This window comes from Gouania willdenowi, chromosome 4, assembly GCF_900634775.1.
Source record: "Gouania willdenowi chromosome 4, fGouWil2.1, whole genome shotgun sequence".
Taxonomy (NCBI): Eukaryota; Metazoa; Chordata; class Actinopteri; order Blenniiformes; family Gobiesocidae; genus Gouania; species Gouania willdenowi.
Genome location: NC_041047.1, coordinates 34793848 through 34814467, shown reverse-complemented (window position 1 = coordinate 34814467; position 20620 = coordinate 34793848). Strand labels below are relative to the sequence as shown.

At 39.8% G+C, this 20620-nt stretch overlaps 1 protein-coding gene across 7 annotated transcripts in view; it reads right to left on the bottom strand.

The window, feature by feature from the left end:
* Positions 1-20620, bottom strand: part of evi5b (ecotropic viral integration site 5b) — a 73563-nt gene that overhangs the window by 32617 nt on the left and 20326 nt on the right. For 5 of the 7 annotated variants that reach the window (XM_028443693.1, XM_028443692.1, XM_028443696.1 and 2 more), the window contains exon 3: positions 8448-8637. In XM_028443693.1, the coding sequence (XP_028299494.1) occupies positions 8448-8637 (190 nt within the window). Of the gene's footprint in view, positions 1-64; positions 444-8447; positions 8638-16524; positions 16614-20620 lie in introns of those variants that run through there. The other 2 variants (XM_028443695.1, XM_028443698.1) reach the window with 2 other exon arrangements.

Here is a 20620-nt window from a genome sequence, read left to right as displayed (position 1 = left end):
ACATGTGTGGACCCGAGTGGATTATTGATTATGTTGCGATCGGGAAATAAAACCATCAACTAACCGGGTCAGTGCTGCGTGTCGGAGGGAAGAGGAGGTAACATCTGTGTGATCGACGGGGGGTGGTGACATGTACGTGGTAGCAGCACCTTTGGATGCAGAGCTCAGATGGAGAAGAAAGGAGTTTATGAGACAGAAAATGTCTCTACGAGAGATGATATCTATGTTCCCATCAGCTCACAGCAGTACACACCCGACCAGAGCATGTGTGGAACTTTAGTCGACGGAAAGTGTGGCGATGGTGAGATAAAACAATAAAAGAAAAAAATAAATGCGGTAAGCAGTGAGACTCTGTATGTCCTGGAGGAAGAGGAAGTTCTGTGTGTGCAGACTGATGGGGGAGAGACTTGGAGGAACGCCAAAATACAGTAAGAAATCCATTCAACTCTGACCCAGATAACAAAAAAATAATAATTTTGCCATCAAAAACCCTGTCTCAGTGTTTTGTTTTGTTTTTATAGAAGGAAACAATGTTCAGATGTTAGAGTTGTCACTAAAGCACAAAAATAACTTTAAAGTCACTGACAGGGTTTTTTTTTTTTTTTTAGAAAAATGCTTTTTTCTCAGCTTTTTGTTCTGACACTAAAGATTTGTGTAAAACTTGCTCTATTCAACGGTTGATTACAGGAGAACGAAACAAGCCAGAAACAAAAAAAAATTCTGATGACAGTAGAGGCTTCAATCTTTCAGAATCTGGTGTCAGATCTCAGTCAGTCATAGTACAAAATATTCTGTGGGTCTTTAAAAATCAGTCAAAATGCTCAAAAACGGCTGTTAAATATCAGCAGCTTTGATGAAGGAACCAGCAAACATATTAATCCCCCACGCTGTGATATGAATCCAACACGCTGTGATATGAATCCCCCACGCTGTGATATGAATCCAACACGCTGTGATATTAATCCAACACGCTGTGATATTAATCCAACACGCTGTGATATGAATCCCCCACGCTGTGATATGAATCCCCCACGCTGTGATATTAATCCAACACGCTGTGATATTAATCCAACACGCTGTGATATTAATCCCCCACGCTGTGATATGAATCCAACGCGCTGTGATATGAATCCAACGCGCTGTGATATTAATCCAACACGCTGTGATATTAATCCAACACGCTGTGATATTAATCCCCCACGCTGTGATATTAATCCCCCACGCTGTGATATTAATCCCCCACGCTGTGATATTAATCCCCCACGCTGTGATATTAATCCAACACGCTGTGATATTAATCCCCCACGCTGTGATATTAATCCAACACGCTGTGATATGAATCCCCCACGCTGTGATATTAATCCCCCACGCTGTGATATTAATCCCCCACGCTGTGATATTAATCCAACGCGCTGTGATATTAATCCAACACGCTGTGATATTAATCCAACACGCTGTGATATTAATCCCCCACGCTGTGATATTAATCCAACACGCTGTGATATGAATCCCCCACGCTGTGATATTAATCCCCCACGCTGTGATATTAATCCCCCACGCTGTGATATTAATCCAACACGCTGTGATATTAATCCAACACGCTGTGATATTAATCCAACACGCTGTGATATTAATCCCCCACGCTGTGATATTAATCCCCCACGCTGTGATATTAATCCAACACGCTGTGATATGAATCCAACACGCTGTGATATGAATCCCCCACGCTGTGATATGAATCCAACACGCTGTGATATTAATCCAACACGCTGTGATATTAATCCAACACGCTGTGATATTAATCCAACACGCTGTGATATTAATCCCCCACGCTGTGATATGAATCCAACGCGCTGTGATATGAATCCAACGCGCTGTGATATTAATCCAACACGCTGTGATATTAATCCAACACGCTGTGATATTAATCCAACACGCTGTGATATTAATCCAACACGCTGTGATATGAATCCCCCACGCTGTGATATGAATCCAACGCGCTGTGATATTAATCCAACATGCTGTGATATTAATCCCCCACGCTGTGATATTAATCCCCCACGCTGTGATATTAATCCCCCACGCTGTGATATTAATCCCCCACGCTGTGATATTAATCCCCCACGCTGTGATATTAATCCAACACGCTGTGATATTAATCCCCCACGCTGTGATATTAATCCCCCACGCTGTGATATTAATCCCCCACGCTGTGATATTAATCCCCCACGCTGTGATATTAATCCAACACGCTGTGATATTAATCCAACACGCTGTGATATGAATCCCCCACGCTGTGATATTAATCCCCCACGCTGTGATATTAATCCAACACGCTGTGATATTAATCCAACACGCTGTGATATTAATCCCCCACGCTGTGATATTAATCCAACACGCTGTGATATGAATCCCCCACGCTGTGATATTAATCCAACACGCTGTGATATGAATCCCCCACGCTGTGATATGAATCCCCCACGCTGTGATATGAATCCCCCACGCTGTGATATTAATCCCCCACGCTGTGATATTAATCCAACGCGCTGTGATATTAATCCAACACGCTGTGATATTAATCCAACACGCTGTGATATTAATCCCCCATGCTGTGATATTAATCCAACACGCTGTGATATTAATCCAACACGCTGTGATATTAATCCAACACGCTGTGATATTAATCCAACATGCTGTGATATTAATCCCCCACGCTGTGATATTAATCCAACACGCTGTGATATTAATCCAACACGCTGTGATATTAATCCAACACGCTGTGATATGAATCCCCCACGCTGTGATATGAATCCCCCACGCTGTGATATGAATCCCCCACGCTGTGATATGAATCCCCCGCGCTGTGATATTAATCCAACGCGCTGTGATATTAATCCAACACGCTGTGATATTAATCCAACACGCTGTGATATTAATCCCCCACGCTGTGATATTAATCCAACACGCTGTGATATTAATCCAACACGCTGTGATATTAATCCAACACGCTGTGATATTAATCCAACACGCTGTGATATTAATCCCCCACGCTGTGATATTAATCCAACACGCTGTGATATTAATCCCCCACGCTGTGATATTAATCCAACACGCTGTGATATTAATCCAACACGCTGTGATATTAATCCAACACGCTGTGATATTAATCCAGGGCTTTTCTGTTGTTTTGTCCTTTTTTTATTTGCATCGTCATAATATATGTTTCACACTTGGACTCAAAGGCACTTCCAGACGTTCACGGGTTGCTTTAACTCTTTTTAACCTAAATGACTAAAACACAAACATCTATTTACTACAGGTGATCTGCTCAGAAGCTCCTGCCTTCACCTGAGGGCCCCTGCAGCCATTAAGCTGCCCTGATGCTGCCTGAGTGCATCCTCTGCTTGATAACCATAATCACCGTCCAACATCAATAGTGAGCTTCATCATCTTAATCCAAACAAAAACTAAATAAAACTATAGAAAAATATCAAATTAATGAGTTGGGGAAGGGACGTGTTAATAACTTATTTACAATTTTTCACAAATAAAATAAACAATAAATGTAATATCACAGAATTATATACACAGTGCAAGATGAGGCAGAAAGCTCAAAGAGTTTAAATTACAATCTGAAAAAACTGTGTTCTATACTTTCTCAAATAAAAACCTAGTTAAAATAAAATGCAGAATAAATATTTGAGGTGGTGCATCTTGTGCACTGATCCTGACTAATCTGTGTTTGTAGCAGTATAATAAACATGATCAAAAAAATCATTTTACAGATATTTGTGATATAAACACAAAAACAACCAACTAAATAAAACAATAGAAACATTAAATGAATGAGTCGGGGTGAGTGTGTGTGTGTGTGTATCAATAACAGTCCCTGTATTACTGCAGGTCCCACATATCACCTCATTTAAAATAGAAATAAAATGTAAGGAAGAGCTCAGAGTAGAACGATGGGATTAACACCTGTTTGTGTCTCTGACAGAATAAACATAAATAATCAAAGTGTAAATTACCAACTTGTCCAGTTGCAGATATCACATTCCCTCATAATACACAAATTCAACGAAACTTTACAATATTTTGCGCTCACAAAAAAAATTAAAAAATCTATTTGAGTTTTTCAGAAATTTCAGGTGACCCCATTCAAACTTTAGGTGACATCACACAGGGTCCTGACCCCAGGTTTAAAATAACTGATTTAGTGGCTCCTGAATAGATTGATTTCTATAGTTTTTATCATTTACACTGACACTTTATTTGTTAATTTTCCACTGACTCTCTCAAGTACCCCCTGTAGTACAATCACGTACCCCCATTTCAGAAACACTGGTCTGAAGGCCCAGATTTGGCCCCCGGGCCTCGAGTTTGACACGTGTTCTAAAACATTTCTGAAATGCTCATCCACTGGGACACACTTTTTACTGCTGAATATTGGACATAGAAAGGAATCTGAAAAGTTAAGGTGAAGATCTAAAGTGTCCTACCTTTCATATCTATATTTATGTCATCATTTCAGGCCCTTTGTACTCCATGAATTACTGCTGATACATTTGATTCCTGTGAGGGAGTGTGTGTGTGTGTGTGTGTGTGTGTGTGTGTGTGTGTGTGTGTGTGTGTGTGTGTGTGTGTGTGTGTGTGTGTGTGTGTGTGTGTGTGTGTAACAGAGGTCCACCCACACATGCTCCACTTTGAAAGGTTAGCCATGACAAACAACTGTATGACTTGTTCAGCATTAGAACAATACTCTATTAACTATTATTATGTACTATCTGTATAAATCTGATGCTTCTCAAACCTTGTTTCTGATGTAAAGTTAATCATTTATAAGAAAAAAATCCCTGTTACAACAGAAATACTTTTCAAATGGTAGCTTTTTTTTGTTCAAATTAAGAGCCTTTCAGTTTATAATACAGATCACTAGTCGTTCTGGCAAAACTCTCACTTTCAAAGCAGCAAAGAAGTTAAAACCAGCCAATGTGATCCACTGAATTGTATCAGTAACTAATGTTAAAGCAGGAGCTGATCGATCAATATAACATCAGATAAACAGCAGTTCCCTGTTTACTCACTGCTGCTATTAGCTAGCCTAGCCTAGCCATACCTAGCACAACACACCATTCAGGTTTGGGGTCAAATACAATTTTCAGTTATACTTATGTTTTCAATTATCCATGTTCAATTACAATTACAGTGACCAGCAATTTTTTCCAATTACAATTAAATTACAATTATTTTTTTATCCTCAGATAGTCAATTACAATTACTTTCTCAATTACTAAAGTTCAGTTACAATTAATTACAATTACTGCACCTGAAAGAAATAAGCTCAGTTAGCTTCCTGTTAGCATCTCTAATGCTAACGGGTCCCAAATCAGCTGTAAAATACACTAAAAACTATTATTTATCATCTAATTTATTTCCTATCTATTGGTTACCTTGTTACTCTTCCTAATCAATGAAAAATATAGGTTTTAATATTGTTAGTGTGGGTGTATTTTTTGGTGTCAGTATACCCCTAGCTTTATAATTTTTTTAAAAGGTAAAATATGTGATATGAAACACATTTTAATAATTAACTACATATGTGTAGAACTGTAAAATGGTTCCACCGCTTAGCACTAAATTAATTATAATAACTTTATAGAATTGTCATGGCAACTACAATTACAAAGTCAATTATCTAAACTTGATTACAATTTAATTACAATTAAGACAGCAAGATCTTCTTAAAATTACTATTACACCATAATTGTAATGAATTATCCATTACACAATTGCAATTATAATGTGTGTGTGTTACACTCTGGACTCATGTTTGTCACACAAATTAACAGTGTAACTAGAGAACTAAAGTCAGACTAAAAGTAGCTCCACAGGTCAACAACTCCAACAGTGACTGGGTCAGTGAGGAAGAGGAGGAAGCCCTGCAGCCTTCACACTGAACACACACACACACACACACTGAACACACACACAAAAACACACACGAGGAGCTGGGAGGAGAAACAGACTGACTCCTGATTAATAAACAGTTATCATAAATTCATGAACTGGTCCAGGGTTCTCACCAGGCAGGGCTGTCAGACACCTATTAGTTCAGGGGCCAAATACGCACCAGTTTGCAGCACCATTATATACATTTCCATTGCTATGCAGATGATACACAGCTTTATCTCTCAATGAAATCAGATGAAACTCATCAGTTATTAAAACTCCAGGCTTGTCTTAATGACATCACATCCTGGATGAGTCGTAACTTTCTCCTTCTTAACCAGGATAAAACCAAAGTGATTTTATTTGGTCCAAAACACCTCAGAGATAAATTATCAGAGTAAATAGTGTCTCTGGATGACATTACTCTGTCACCTAGCAACCACAGTAAAAAACTTAGACATTATCATTGATACTGACTTATCCTTTAATTCTCATATTAAACAAATCACAAGGACAGCCTTCTTCTACCTCTGTAATATCTATAAAATCAGGAATATCTTGACCCAGAGTGATGCTGAAAAACTAATCCATGCATGTGTTACATCTAGATTAGATTATTGTAACTCTATACTGTCAGGATGTCCTAGTAACTCACTAAAAAGTCTCCAGTTAATTCAGAATGCTGCAGCTAGAATACTAACAGGTACTAACAGGAGAGAACATATTTCTACAGTGTTGGCTTCTCTTCATTGGCTTCCTGTAAAATCTAGAATAGAGTTTAAAATCCTCCTGTTAGCATACAACGCTCTACATGATCTAGCTCCTGTATATCTTAGAGACCTGTTAGTGTCCTATCGTCCAGGAAGAACACTCCATTCTCAGTTTGGTGGTCTCCTGGAAGTTCCTAAAGTATCTAGAAGTAGAACAGGAGGCAGAGCATTCAGCTACCCGGCTCCTCCCCTTTGGAAACAGTTCCCAGTCTTAGTACGGGAGTCTGCTACCCTCTCCACCTTTTAAGGCTAAACTCAAAACCTGCTTATATGCTGAAGCGTATACCGTATAATAGCATTAACTTAACCACTAGAGCTGACATGGGCTTGTCTGTGAACTGTCGCATTTACAGACCTTGGAGTCGCTGTTAGCTTACCATTAAACGGGAAGAAATTGGTCACCTTTACAATAAGTGTTGACTAGGCCACTGGGAGTGAGGCCCAAGGCCAAGGCAGGCTGACTTGGTAATACTATATCATGTTTTTCAGTGTCTTCTCTCTCTGCTCGGTTTCAGGTGTTGTGAAGCTGATGATGGCAGTTCCTGATCTGTGGCTCAACTAGTCTGAGACACTTTGATGTTCTATCTCTCTTTCCTGTTATGTTGGTCCTTCTGTCCACTAACCCCATCCAGTCGACACAGATGGCTGCCACCTCTGAACCTGGTTCTAATGGTGTTTCTTCCCACTGTCACTAAATGTTTGTTCATGTGGATCTTGTTGGGTTTTTTTTTTCTTATGAATTTTATATTTTGATAAGCGCATTGACTGTTGTAATTTACACTATAAAAATAAAGTTTAATTGATTTGAATAGTTAGTTACTCATGCTTGGTATAAATCCTCCACTAATAAATACTCACACACACCGTAGAGACAACAAATAACATGCAAGAAACAACAACATTCAAGCAATGATAGAAATCAGTCCCAACAGGATCTTTACTTTAAATTTCCTAGATTTTGTGACAAATTTCTATTAAATTAAGGGAAATAAGGATTTTGTAAGAATGTTTTTTAACAATTCAAAATGACTGCACTTGTGTGATATAAGCACCAGAAAAATTGTGAGCACCTGCAAATGTTTCTTTTTTTACTTTCTCCTGCGGGACAAATTGGATGCTCCAAAGGGCCAGTTTTGGCTCCTGAGCCATGAGTTTGACATGTGGTTTAAATGATGAAGCACATTGTTTATAATAGACTGTGATTATGGTTACCAAGCAGAGGATGCACACAGGCAGCATCAGGGCAGCTATGTGGCTGAGGGGTCCTCAGGTGAAGGCGGGAGCATCTGAGCAAATCACCAGTAGTAAATAGATGTATGTGTTTCTGAGTTATTCAGATTAAAAAGAGTTAAAACAATCCCTTTGAGTCCAAGTGTGAAACAATTATTACCACATGGTACAAAAAAGGACAAAACAACAAAAAAGCCCCCTACTCTGTGTTTCAACCAGCATGGGGGGGCGACATCACAGCATAGGGGATCAAAATCACAGTGTGGGGGATCAAAATTACAGAATAGGAATCAAAATGACAGTGTAGGAAATTAAAATAACAGCGTAGGGGTCAAAATGACAGAATAGGAATCAAAATCACAGTGTAGGGGATCAAAATCACAGCGTAGGGAATCAAAATCACAGAGTAGGAAATCAAAATCACAGCGCGGGGGCCCCCTACGTTCCACTGAACAGGAGAGAACTTTGCATAAACCCATTAAAACGCTCTCCTCTCACCTTAAGTTGTTTTTCCTTCTTCTTGCACACATCCTCCCATTCATTGACGATTCGTCCCCAAAGAATCCATGTGTCCTCCTCCAGATGGGAGAGGTTGGAAGAGGCTGAGGAGCTAGAGACCAGGGAGGAGCCGCTGTTCCGTCGAGATCCATTCATGGAGCGAAGTGACTTGCTGTCTGTCTCCAGCAGCCTGGTGTTAAACATGACGGTACACAGGTTAAAAAAAACTTTAAAAAACATGCTACGCATCACAGAGATGGAGCTAAAAAAAATGTAAAGAAAGCCTTTTTCAACTGCTGAACTATCACTCATCTATCTATATAAAAAAAGAAAGTCTGTGTGCGTGTGTCAGTCAGCAAGACCTGAACCAGAAGGTCAAAAACCAGACCAATCGTCGAGAACACAAGATCCATTGGTAATGTAGGAACTGTTAAACGAACCTGTTAGCACTGGTAATAAGTGTGATTAGTGAAATGTGATAAAGCATATATCCTGTTTCAGGTTTATAACCTGTGGTCTACTGTGGTCTTATTCTACTGTGAACTGTGGTCAATAAATTTGCGTAAAAACCAACAAAGAGAAACACGAGTGGTGAACAATGTGATACCTGGCCGAGCCTTTTCTGAGGGCTGACACCAAAGATCCAAATTGATATAGACCAGGATTGTCTTCAGCTGTAAACCAAGGCCTGGTCTCAAGGAAAGAGGACTGTTCCAATCCTTGGAGCATTGAAGACTGAGACAGGAATAGTCATCAACGACTGTTTAACTTCTGACTGAAGCTAACAGCCCACCCATAAGGCTGTAAGATCATCTGTTAACCTACTAGCCGACGAATAAATAAGTGAAGGCCAAATAGAGGACTACAAAAACCCACCGGCAGAAGAAACTTATAAACTCGATCGAAGCCAGAAAAAATAACAGGATGCTACAGCAAAGGAGGAACTGGAGGTGCTAAAGTAGAAGTACTCAGCAGCCCTGACTGAATCCACTAAGAGGGGCAAATACCTCACTCTCAGGGCTGATGCGCTGGACGAACCTGAAATGAGTAGTGATTGGAGCGCTCTTAAAAGTGAGAATCACCACGTCAGTTGCTGGGATCAGCTATGTCACGGCCTTAAGAAAAGTGGGTGGTGATGAAGCTAAAAGAATGGCAGAAGACACTGATGAGGAAACAGCACTGTGTAACGTGGTGTTTTAAGATGTCAAACAGATAGTCATAGAAAGCTTCTGGACCAGGTTCGCTGAAGAGGAATTAACCACCCTTGCTAGAGAGGCTGAGTCAGCCATGGACCAGGCCGAGGCAGCCGGTCATCAGCAGTCAAGACAGCAGCTTGAACTAATGAATAAAGACCTAGAACAGGAGGTCCACCAGCTTGAAGAGAGTTTGGATGGGTGGAGAGACCTCGTCCTGAGAGCAAAGATCGCTGAGTTCAGAGCCCGTGCTAGAAAGCAAAGGAGACGTCAAGAGATGCTGTCACATTGGTGGCAAGACTGGGACCAGTTTGAATACAAAGAGAAGCCGCACAAATACAAGAGCACCCAGTTGGAGTCGCACATCAAAGTAGAACAAGACCGGTACCAAAACTACTTTGCAGACTCTCAACCACCAGTCGACCACTTCCAGCCTAGTTTGCCCCAACAATGCACCTCCAAATGCTGCAAGCTCGCCCCGTGGTGCCCTTAACGCATCTCAGGGTGTCACCGGCTCACAACTCAAGACCCCTGATCAGTCTAGAGCAAGCACGCCTGCCCATGTTTACTGGTAACATGAGAAATTACTACCGCTGGATGTCTGAATGGGAGAATCTGTAGCAATTGGAGAACCCTCATCAATTGGAAGATGTGAAAAAGTTCCACCTTCTACGCAGCCTGGATAAAAGGGTAAAAAGGAATCTTGTGCTGTCCAGCTGTGGTTCTGCTAGTGACGTGTTCAGGCTCCTAGACAACAGGTATGGAAACAAGACAAAAATAGTGCTGCGGATCTCAAAAGAAGTGCAAGAACTTTCCCCGGTTAAGGGAAACCACCCAAGAAAGGTTATTGAACGGATTCGGGCCGTGGAGAGGGCCCTACGAGATCTGCAAGTCCTAAGACAGGAAGACGGTGAAAAATCAAGTGGTGGTGCATTCGACTGAAAGTAAACTTCCAGACTCCATAAAGGGGAAAGTGGCTCACACACAAGAATGACCCTAGAAGTATCGCAAAACCACTTTGATTGTTTGCTACAGTACCTGAAGAAACAGGAAGACATTCTCGAGAAGATGGACTAGCTACAACCCAGCTTAGCTGATAATCCTGAGGGGTCATACGTCAGACCAATGGAAAAGAAAGCCTCCACCAAAGCCACCTTGGGAAACGCTCAGAGAAACTCCCAACCAAGTTCATGCACCATGTGTGGAGACAATGAGCAGGTAGGCAGGCTATTTGCCTGTAAAGCCTTCAGGAAGCTCAACTTGGTGAGCAAGAAAGCTCAGCTAAAGAAAGCAGGCGCATGTTTCCAGTGCTTGCTCCTTCATGGCGTTGACGAAAGCTGCACCAAAAGATACCTATGCTCAAGAGACGACCGTTGTAGAGAAGGTCCCCAGATCATAACTACTTGCTCTGTCCAAGACCTCAGAACAAGAAGAAGCCAAAAGAAGCCATTAGATAGCTACTATTAATGATATCACTATTATTATTTATTTATTTTTGTATAAAATATTTACTGTTTTGATCAACTGTTAAATGTATACTGTGTGTGTGTGGGTGTGTATGTGTGTGTGTCTATCTATATTTTGCTGTATTTATTATTTTTGAAATATTGTATTGTCTGCTCTGCTGTATCTGTCATTTTATGTAAGTTGAGGACCCCCTCGAAAACAAGATGTTCCATCTCGAGGGGCATATCCTCTAAGCTCATCTGTTACGGGTTGTAAAGCATCGCTAAGGTGAGCCGGGCAGTCTCGCCACAGCGACTAAAGAAATTCTTCCCAGAAGCCGCACTTCGAGACTTGATCCGTCCTAAGAAGATCGACTTGTTGATTAGCCACGGGGGGGGTCGCCTGGTTCCGCAGTCAATAAGAAAGGTAGGAAACCTTGTCCTCTGGGATGGTCCCCTGAGAAAGACCATCGGTGGAACCCATCCTGGCCTCTTTGAAGTGGTAGACCTGGAGGCACACAGGTCTGACACCCACTTTGCGCGCTCGATGAGGACATCTTCCAGAATGTACAAGGAGATACTCGTTGGCCCAAATGAACCAAGCAAAGCAGCCCAGGTGGAAGGTTGAGAAACGATCCACTGAGGTACCACGACTACCAATAAAGAAGTCTTCGAGTGGTTCAAGTGGGACAGTGTTGGCGCGGCATGTGACAGTCAATGTGGTGACTGCAAGTGTGTTAGTTGTGCTCCCGGCGGTAAGGAAATTACCCTAGGAGAGGAACGAGAAATGGAAAAGATCAAAGAGTGCCTCACCTACATCCAGGCCGACAAACACAGCAAACTCCCTCACTTGGAAAGGAGACCCCACAACACTACCAGACAACTGACATGCAGTGGAAGCGACCTTTCGGAACATGGAAAGATGTTTTGAAAAGGCGCCGGAATGGAAGGCTGTGTACAAGGAGAAAATCCATAAGATGGTCTCAAGAGGGGCTGCTGTTAAGTTAACAAAGGAGGAAATTAATGGTTGGAGTACTCCTAAGATTCAGATCTGGGAGGTATGCGGCACTCTGCAAAATGACAAAGATGTACAACTCTGTCTGGCTAAAGGACCGAGAAGTCCATCTCTATCGATTCTTCTGGAGGGATAACGCAGTAGATGCGATCAAAGTCGTCGCAAAGATCCAAACAGTGTGTGTTCGACCTGAAACTTTGTCAATAGCTTCCAAATAACAAAAGTGTGTGCAAAACGTTAATTTAAAGATTACGGCACTCTCGGTAATGAGCACAGTATTGACAGCGCTACTTCCAGTTCCAGTTTCATGACGCCACTGTGTCGCAGTTTGTTTGGGTTTAAAAAAGGTAAATATTAAAAACATTTTTGTACTGCTAAAAGTTATTCAAGTCAATATTTCATGGTTATTTAAAATTAAAATTAAATTTCCTTTAAATCGCAGGTCACCGAGTCCACGTCCTCCTTCGTCTCCATCGCCATGCTATTGTCAGCATCGCCGAATAGATCATTTGAAACCATCAGCCACTGGTGAGTCTCTTACCAACAAGTTCCCATTGTTTAAATTATATAACTGTCCATGTAATTGCTCACTAAGGCGCAGTTTCACGAGAGTCAGTATTGAACTCAACCTGTTCAATACTCCATCTAGAAAACTGTGGATTCTCTGTGGTGCCGCGCATGAAAGTTAAGCTCTGATCACTCGGTTCGAAGGTAAACAATGATTTGTGTTTAAAAAAATAAGACAGCCGAATTGTAGATAATATTTTAATTTGCTTACTCACTCGTAGTTTGGAGCTTTACTTTTTGTTTTGTGCAGTTTTGTTGTTTTTCTGATTGGCGCTACAATGGCCATCTATCTATAAAAGAAAAGAAAGTCTGTGTGCGTGTGTCAGTCAGCAAGACCTGAACCAGAAGGTCAAAAACCAGACCAATCGTCGAGAACACAAGATCCATTGGTAATGTAGGAACTGTTAAATCAACCTGTTAGCACTGGTAATAAGTGTAATGTGATAAAACATATATCCTGTTTCAGGTTTATAACCTGTGGTCTACTGTGGTCTTATTCTACTGTGAACTGTGGTCAATAAAGTTTGCGTAAAAACCAACAAAGAGAAACACGAGTGGTGAACAAACGTTTCGCGTGTGGACACACACACGCCCTCACCACACATAAGGTATTTATAATAGAAAATATTCTAAAAGAGTAAAATAAAACAAAAAACTAAACAATATTTATATAAAGAGTACACAAAACTACAACAGAAATGCACAAAAATATAGAAAAAGGCTTCAAAAACACACAACATGACTCCAAAAAACATACTTTACAGAAAAATACACCAAACAAAAAAAAATTAGTTAAAAAAAACACATTTATCATGCGCATGTCTCATAGAATTAAACAAGAAAAATCACACACACTATTTTACTTTGCACCGACAAATAAACCCCTTTATAACACTACAGAGTATATACACATCTAAGTATGAACTCATTTTTTTACATCCTACCTTCAAACACATACTCATTTGGCCATAATTGACAACTCTACTTAAGCTCCTCCCACTATATGAATACATACTTCCAACGGGCACTGTACTAGTTTGTGTAATACATAAACCTCCAGTATTAGGTGATAGAACATGAATCTAAAAAAACGTTTACACCACATCAAAGCACATTTCAGGTCATTTCTACACGTTTTCAGGACATCCAACACACTTCTGTCTCAAAAAATTTAGAATTGTTTGCTAATTGTTCCGTAACTATCCAATATTCAAAATGTATGTTTTAGTTTGATCGGATGAATATTTTTAGAGATATGGACAATTTAGAGAGAGAGGGGTGTGTCCTTATTTTTCTTCCATCTTCATCTTCCAATATGTCAGGAACTCCATCACAAAGGAAAAGTAAATGTGGTATAGTAATACAGCTCCACCTACTCTCTCAGAATATAGAAAAAGTACACCATAGAACAGATGCCTTGTAAACCAATTTAACTGGTTTCTGATGCATATCTGATGCAGCATTTAATTACTGTTATTATAATAATGATGGATACATATTAATGTAATTTGAAGGAAAAACACCCCCAAAAAAGAAAATGTAGAACATGAGATTTTTTTTATAATTAATATTATGTCCTTAAAAAGAAATGTTTTTTCTGATGCACTGGTTTTTATGTATTTCATGTTAGAAGTGAAAAATTCATAAACAATAAATTATTATCAGACACAGAGCCAAGCTATAATGACCTCATGTAAAGGATTTTCAATTTTCACCAGTGGTGAAATAACCCAAAATAAGTCGCAAAAAGAAAAATTGTTTCACATCCCAATAAAGAGTAAGCTTTATACTCACATTACCACATGCAGTACCTATTCTGTTTGTCCTTCTGTTCACTAAACCCAACCAGTGGAAGCAGATGTTCTCCACCTCTGAACCTGGTTCTAACAGTTTTTTCTTCCTGTCGCTAAAACTAAATGTTTGTTCATGTGGATGTTGTTGGGTTCTTTTTTTTTTACTATGAACTTTATATTTTGTTAAGCACAATGAGACGACTTTGTTGTAATTTGCGCTATATAAATAAAGTTGAGTTGCATATATGCATATATGTGTCTAATCAATGGTGATGTGGGTTAGGGTTATACAAAAAAACTAAATGACAACAGAAACGCACAAAACTACACCAAAAAATATACAAAAATACACAATGATCCAAAAAACATACATTACAGAAAAATACACATCTAAACCTTTAAATACATACTTATTTGGCCATAATTAAAAACTCTACTTAAGCCCCCACTATATGAATACATACTTCCGACGGGTACTGTACTAGTTGTAAAAAGAGTGGAAGATCCCTTTAAGATGTGAACTTCTGCAGATGCTGACACACATGACATGGACACAAACAAAGTGTTCAGATACCTGATCTCGGAAAAAGGCCAAGGTCTGTGTAGTGGAGCCTATGACATCACTGAGTGTGTGCTCTGAATGGTTTGGGTTTCAGACCCAATGAGGTTAGGAAGGAGGCAGAAAAACAAACGGCTAAAAAAAACAACAATCACCTGAGAGGAGGACTCATTCTGATGTAGAATAAACAGAGGTGCTAAAGTACTAGTCTTCAGTACTCTAGTAAAAGTAGAGATACAAGAATAAAGTAAAACTATTGACTTTGATCCCCACTTGCATAAAAGTAAAAAAAGTGCATGCTACTGAATGTAAAAAAGTAATAAAAAAAGCAAAACAAATGTCCCTTCATTAATACGAAAGGGTTTAAAACCAGCAAATTCTATATCGCCATGTTAGCACGTTGACTAGCACTAGCTGCTCCTCCATGTTAGCACGTTGACTAGCACTAGCTTCTACTCCATGTTAGCACATTGACTAGCACAAGCTTCTCCTCCATGTTAGCACATTGACTAGAACTAGCTTCTCCTCCATGTTAGCACATTGACTAGAACTAGCTTCTCCTCCATGTTAGCACATTGACTAGAACTAGCTTCTCCTCCATGTTAGCACATTGACTAGAACTAGCTTCTCCTCCATGTTAGCACATTGACTAGAACTAGCTTCTCCTCCCTGTTAGCACATTGATTAGCACTAGCTGCTCCTCCATGTCAGCATATTGACTAGCACTAGCTTCTCCTCCATGTTAGCACATTGACTAGCACTAGCTTCTCCTCCATGTTAGCACATTGACTAGCACTAGCTTCTCCTCCATGTTAGCACATTGACTAGCACTAGCTTCTCCTCCATGTTAGCATATTGACTAGCACAAACTTCTCCTCCATGTTAGCACGTTGACTAGCACTAGCTTCTCCTCCATGTTAGCACGCTGACTAGCACTAGCTTCTCCTCCAGCTTCGCAGGTGTTGTTTTGCGTCTTTTAACGTCTTGACGTCATTTTCGAAAATCTTAAAAGTAACGAGCTCATTTTTAGAAAGTTTAGGCATTTCTAAATATCAGAAAAACTACTAAAGTTCAGTAACAAAGTATTTGTACTTAGTTACATGTCACTTCTGGGAATAAAACACACATTTAGAGCCGTTTATTTCCAATGCTACAGATAAGTAGTGTGCAGTGTTACACTTGGACCTGAGATACTTTGTTCTGTGTAAATTATTAGCTGAGTAAACACATTTACAAAGCCTCACAAGGACAAAAAGAGAAGAAACTAGAAACTCGTTAAATAAAAAAAACCTAAATATACTTTTGAATGATTGCTAGAAAAAAAATAAGCTCTTGCATTTAAATTTCCAGTTTAATCACCCCAGCTAATGTTTCATTTGAAACAAAATACACTGTATAAGCACTATAACATATAGATCTATGATTCCTCTTTAAAATAAACTACAACAGCATTGTAAAAATAAGGCAAACCATTATTTCAGCATGTTTGAGTTGAAGCACCTTACCAGGTTAAATTCATGGTCTACTATACATATCTCCCCCACTTAGTGCAGATCCCGGACTGAGCCTAATAAACAGGAGCTCTTCATCTCTGTGTGTGTGTGTGTGTACAACAGCCTTTTATCTGCTCTGCAGGGTACAAAGGCCTCACCAAACGCACGCACGCACGCACTAAGCAATGACAAACCATGTCACAGTATCAACACAAAAACCAAAGTCCGCCCTCTGATGCTGCTTCCAGGGTGGGGGTCAATTACATTTTTCAGTATGTATCTTATTTTCTATTTAAAATACTTGTTTTAGGAGTGGTTTCTTTGTAAAGCTCAGTTAGATGATCACAGTGTGTTTTAACACAGACCTGCATCTAAACAAGTCACTACAGAACTCACTCACACGTGCGTCCCATACAGGAGAAAAGCCAAAAGTGGCTCATATTGTGCAGATGTTTAAAGGTCTCATATCATGCTATTTTTCATCATCTCCATTTGTTCTAAGAACCCCAAAAACATAGTATTTGAGGTTTATTTTCCAAAACTCTCCTGTTTTTCAGAGTTTTAGCCTCTGAAAAGTCACTTTCTGATCAACTCTACACAAACAGGCTGATTTGTGGCCTACTTATGCATATTTATGAGTGGGCGTGTCTATAGACGGGACACTGATTCCTCCTCCCCACACAGTGACGTAGGGCTAGAGGACGGCCCACCCACTACGTAGCCGAGCTCATACTGCTTTATAAACACAGACAGAGCGTGGGGGCGGGGCGTTCGCCGGTACATACATAGACTGTAGAAAATACATACATAGCACTGCGTGAAGGACGCTGAAATGCTCACCTTTGTGGGCGTGTCTGTTTACATGTCAATCACGGCAGAGAGCTTCCTGGAGGCGCCAAACGGTGGTACTTGGTGGACGCCCAAAACACGGTAAAGAACCATCCAACTCTGACCCAGATAATAAAATAATAATAATGTTGCCATCAAAAGCCTGTTCTCAGTGTTGTTTTTGTAGTTTTATAAAAGGAAACTAATAAGTTGTCACTGAAGAAAAAAAAAAAGCTTCAAAGTCACAAATAGGTTTTTTCATAAAAAGATGTTTTTTTCTCAGCGTTTTGTCACAAACTGGTGATTTGTGTGAAACTTTCCTTTATTCAACTGATGATTACAGAAGAACAAAAAAAGCTACAAACATTTTTTGATGAAAGTAGAGACTTTAATCTTTCAAAACCTAGTGTCAGATTATCATAGTATAAAATATTCAGTGGATCTTTAAAAATCTGTCAAAATGCTCTAAAATGACTGGAAAGGCAAATTTATTTGTATAGCGCATTTCATACACAAGGCAACTCAATGTGCTTTACATGATAAAACATTCAATTGTTTAAAATCAATAAGAACATTTAAAATCATCAGTAAAATCATCATGACATCATCAACATGACCATAAATCTCTCTCTCAATCATATGCAGTAGAGAAAAAAAGTTCCTTTAACTTTGATTTAAAAATGTTCACATGTGATGCTGACTTCAGCTCTGCTGCAGTTTGTTCCACTTCTTTGCAGCATAACAACTAAACACAGCATCACCATGGTTACTGTGAGCTCTGGGCTCCACTATCTGACCTGTGTCCATAGATCTCAGAGACCTGCTGGGTTCATACCTGACTAACATCTCACTGATGTATTCTGGACCAAACCCATTCACACATTTATAACCAGCAGCAGAACTTTACAGTCTCCTCTGAGGCTGACTGGGAGCCAGTGTAATGTGTTCTGACCTCTTTGTTCTGGTTCAGACCTGAGCTGCAGCGTTCTAAACCAGCTGTAGATGTTTGATGAAGACCATTACAATAGTCCAGTCTGCTGGAGATAAAAGCATGGACCAGTTTCTCCTGATCTTTCTGAGTCATTAAACCTTTCACTCTGGAGATGTTCTTTAGGTGGTAGAAGATGTTTTTGTGATAGATTTGATCTGATGCTGAATGTCAGATCTGAGTCAATCAGAACACCAAGGTTTTTGACTTGGTCTTTATCTTCTAAAGATCCAGACTCAGATACTTGCTGACAGCAGTCCTCTTTTCATTGTTACCAAAGACAATCACCTCCATCTTGTCATGGTTTAGTTGAAGGAAGTTTTCACTCATCCATCAGTTTACTTTTTCTAAGCAGTCACACAACACCTCAATGGGACCATAGTCATCTGGGTTCAGTGATAGATATAGTTGTGTGTCATCTGCATAGCTCTGATAATCAACCTTACAGTTCTGTAAAATTTGTCCTAAAGGAAGCATATAAAGGCTAAACAGAAGAGGTCCAAGAACAGATCCCTGAGGAACCCCACAGGACATTGGTAATCTGTCAGATTCAAAGTTTACTATGTTTACAAAATAACTTTGATCCTCCAAGTAGAACTTAAACCATTACTTTAACATTTAGTCCAACCCATGTTTACAATCTGTGCAACAAAATTGTATGATCTACAGTGTCAAATGCAGACTTAGATCCAATAGAATGAGAACAGATACTTTTCCTGAATCAGTGTTCAACCTTATGTCATTGATCACTTTGATCAGATCAGTTTCTGTGCTGTGATGAGAACCAAAACCTGACTGAAATTGATCAAATATTTTGTTGAATGTTAAGAATTGACTCAGTTGGTTGAAGACCACCTGCAGTGAATGAGTTAATAAATGTGCCAGAAATACACCAAATGACTAAAAAACAAAAACAAATATACACAAAACTAGTACAAAATAAACAAATAGACAACAAAAATACACAGAATGACTCCAAAATATATCAAGTTTTCTATTTTGGTGAAATAGAAAATTATATTATCACCTATAACAATATATATTTATTTTATATCTTATTTTGTATTAACTCATTCAGTGCTAGCCATTTTCAGGATTACCACCCCCCTCAGTGCCAGCTATTTTAGAGCATTATGACAGATTTTTAAAGACCCACACAATATTTTGTTCTAAAACGATATGAAACCACCAAATTCTGAAAGATTAAAGTCTCTACTTTTATCAGAAAAATAAAATTTGTTTGTAGCTTGTCTCGTTTTTCTGTAATCAGCAGTTGAATAGGGCAAGTTTTACACAAATCACCTATAAAACTATAACATCTGAACATTGGTTTCCTTCTTAAAAAAAATAAACAACAACAACAAATGGACTTGGTAAATGGACTTGATTTTATATAGCGCTGAAACAGCCTCAAAGCGCTTTACAAATCAGCTCATTCACCCAATCACTCTCACATTCACACACCAGTGGGACAGGACTGCCATGCAAGGCGCTAGTTGACCACTGGGAGCAACATAGGGTTCAGTGTCTTGCCCAAGGACACTTCAACACATAGTCAGGTACTGGGATCGAACCCCCAACCTCTCGATCAGAAGACGCCCCACTACCACCTGATCCACGGTCAGGTGGTAGTGTTCTCAACGGTCTCAATAACACTGAGACAAGGCAAATGATGGCAAAATTATTATTATTTTGCTATCTGGCTCAGAGTTGAATTTTTGCTGACTGTATTTTGTATTCCCCACCCCCTCCCCCCCGTCAATCACACAGTCGTAACTTCCTCTTCCTCCCGACACGCAGGGATGACCCATTTGCCCCGGTTAGTTGATGGTTTTATCTCACGATCACAACATCATCAATAATCCACTCAGGTCCACACATGTTCTGTGTTAGTATGTGGTGCTGTGAGCTGCTAGATACGTCACAATATCACTTCATAGCACCATAATCTCACTCGTCTCTGCTTCTTCCTCCTTAGCTAATCAGAATCAGAAGAGCTTTAATGACCAGGTACAGTTTAGAACAATACGAGGAATTTGACTTGGTAGTTGCAGTGAAAGAAGACACATCAACACACCGGAGCAGCCATTTGCGGAGCCCACAAATGGCATCAGTAGCTAATCTCACATCTAAAGGTGCACTGCTGCCGCCTTTAGGGCAGCAGGTTGTCACTACATCAACAGAGAAGCCTTCTATTCACAGTAGAACTCTGTCACAGTGAATCCTAGCAACTTCCGTGAAAAAAACGCAATTGACGGGTTTTCTCGTCAATGGCACTGAGAGAGTTAAAAT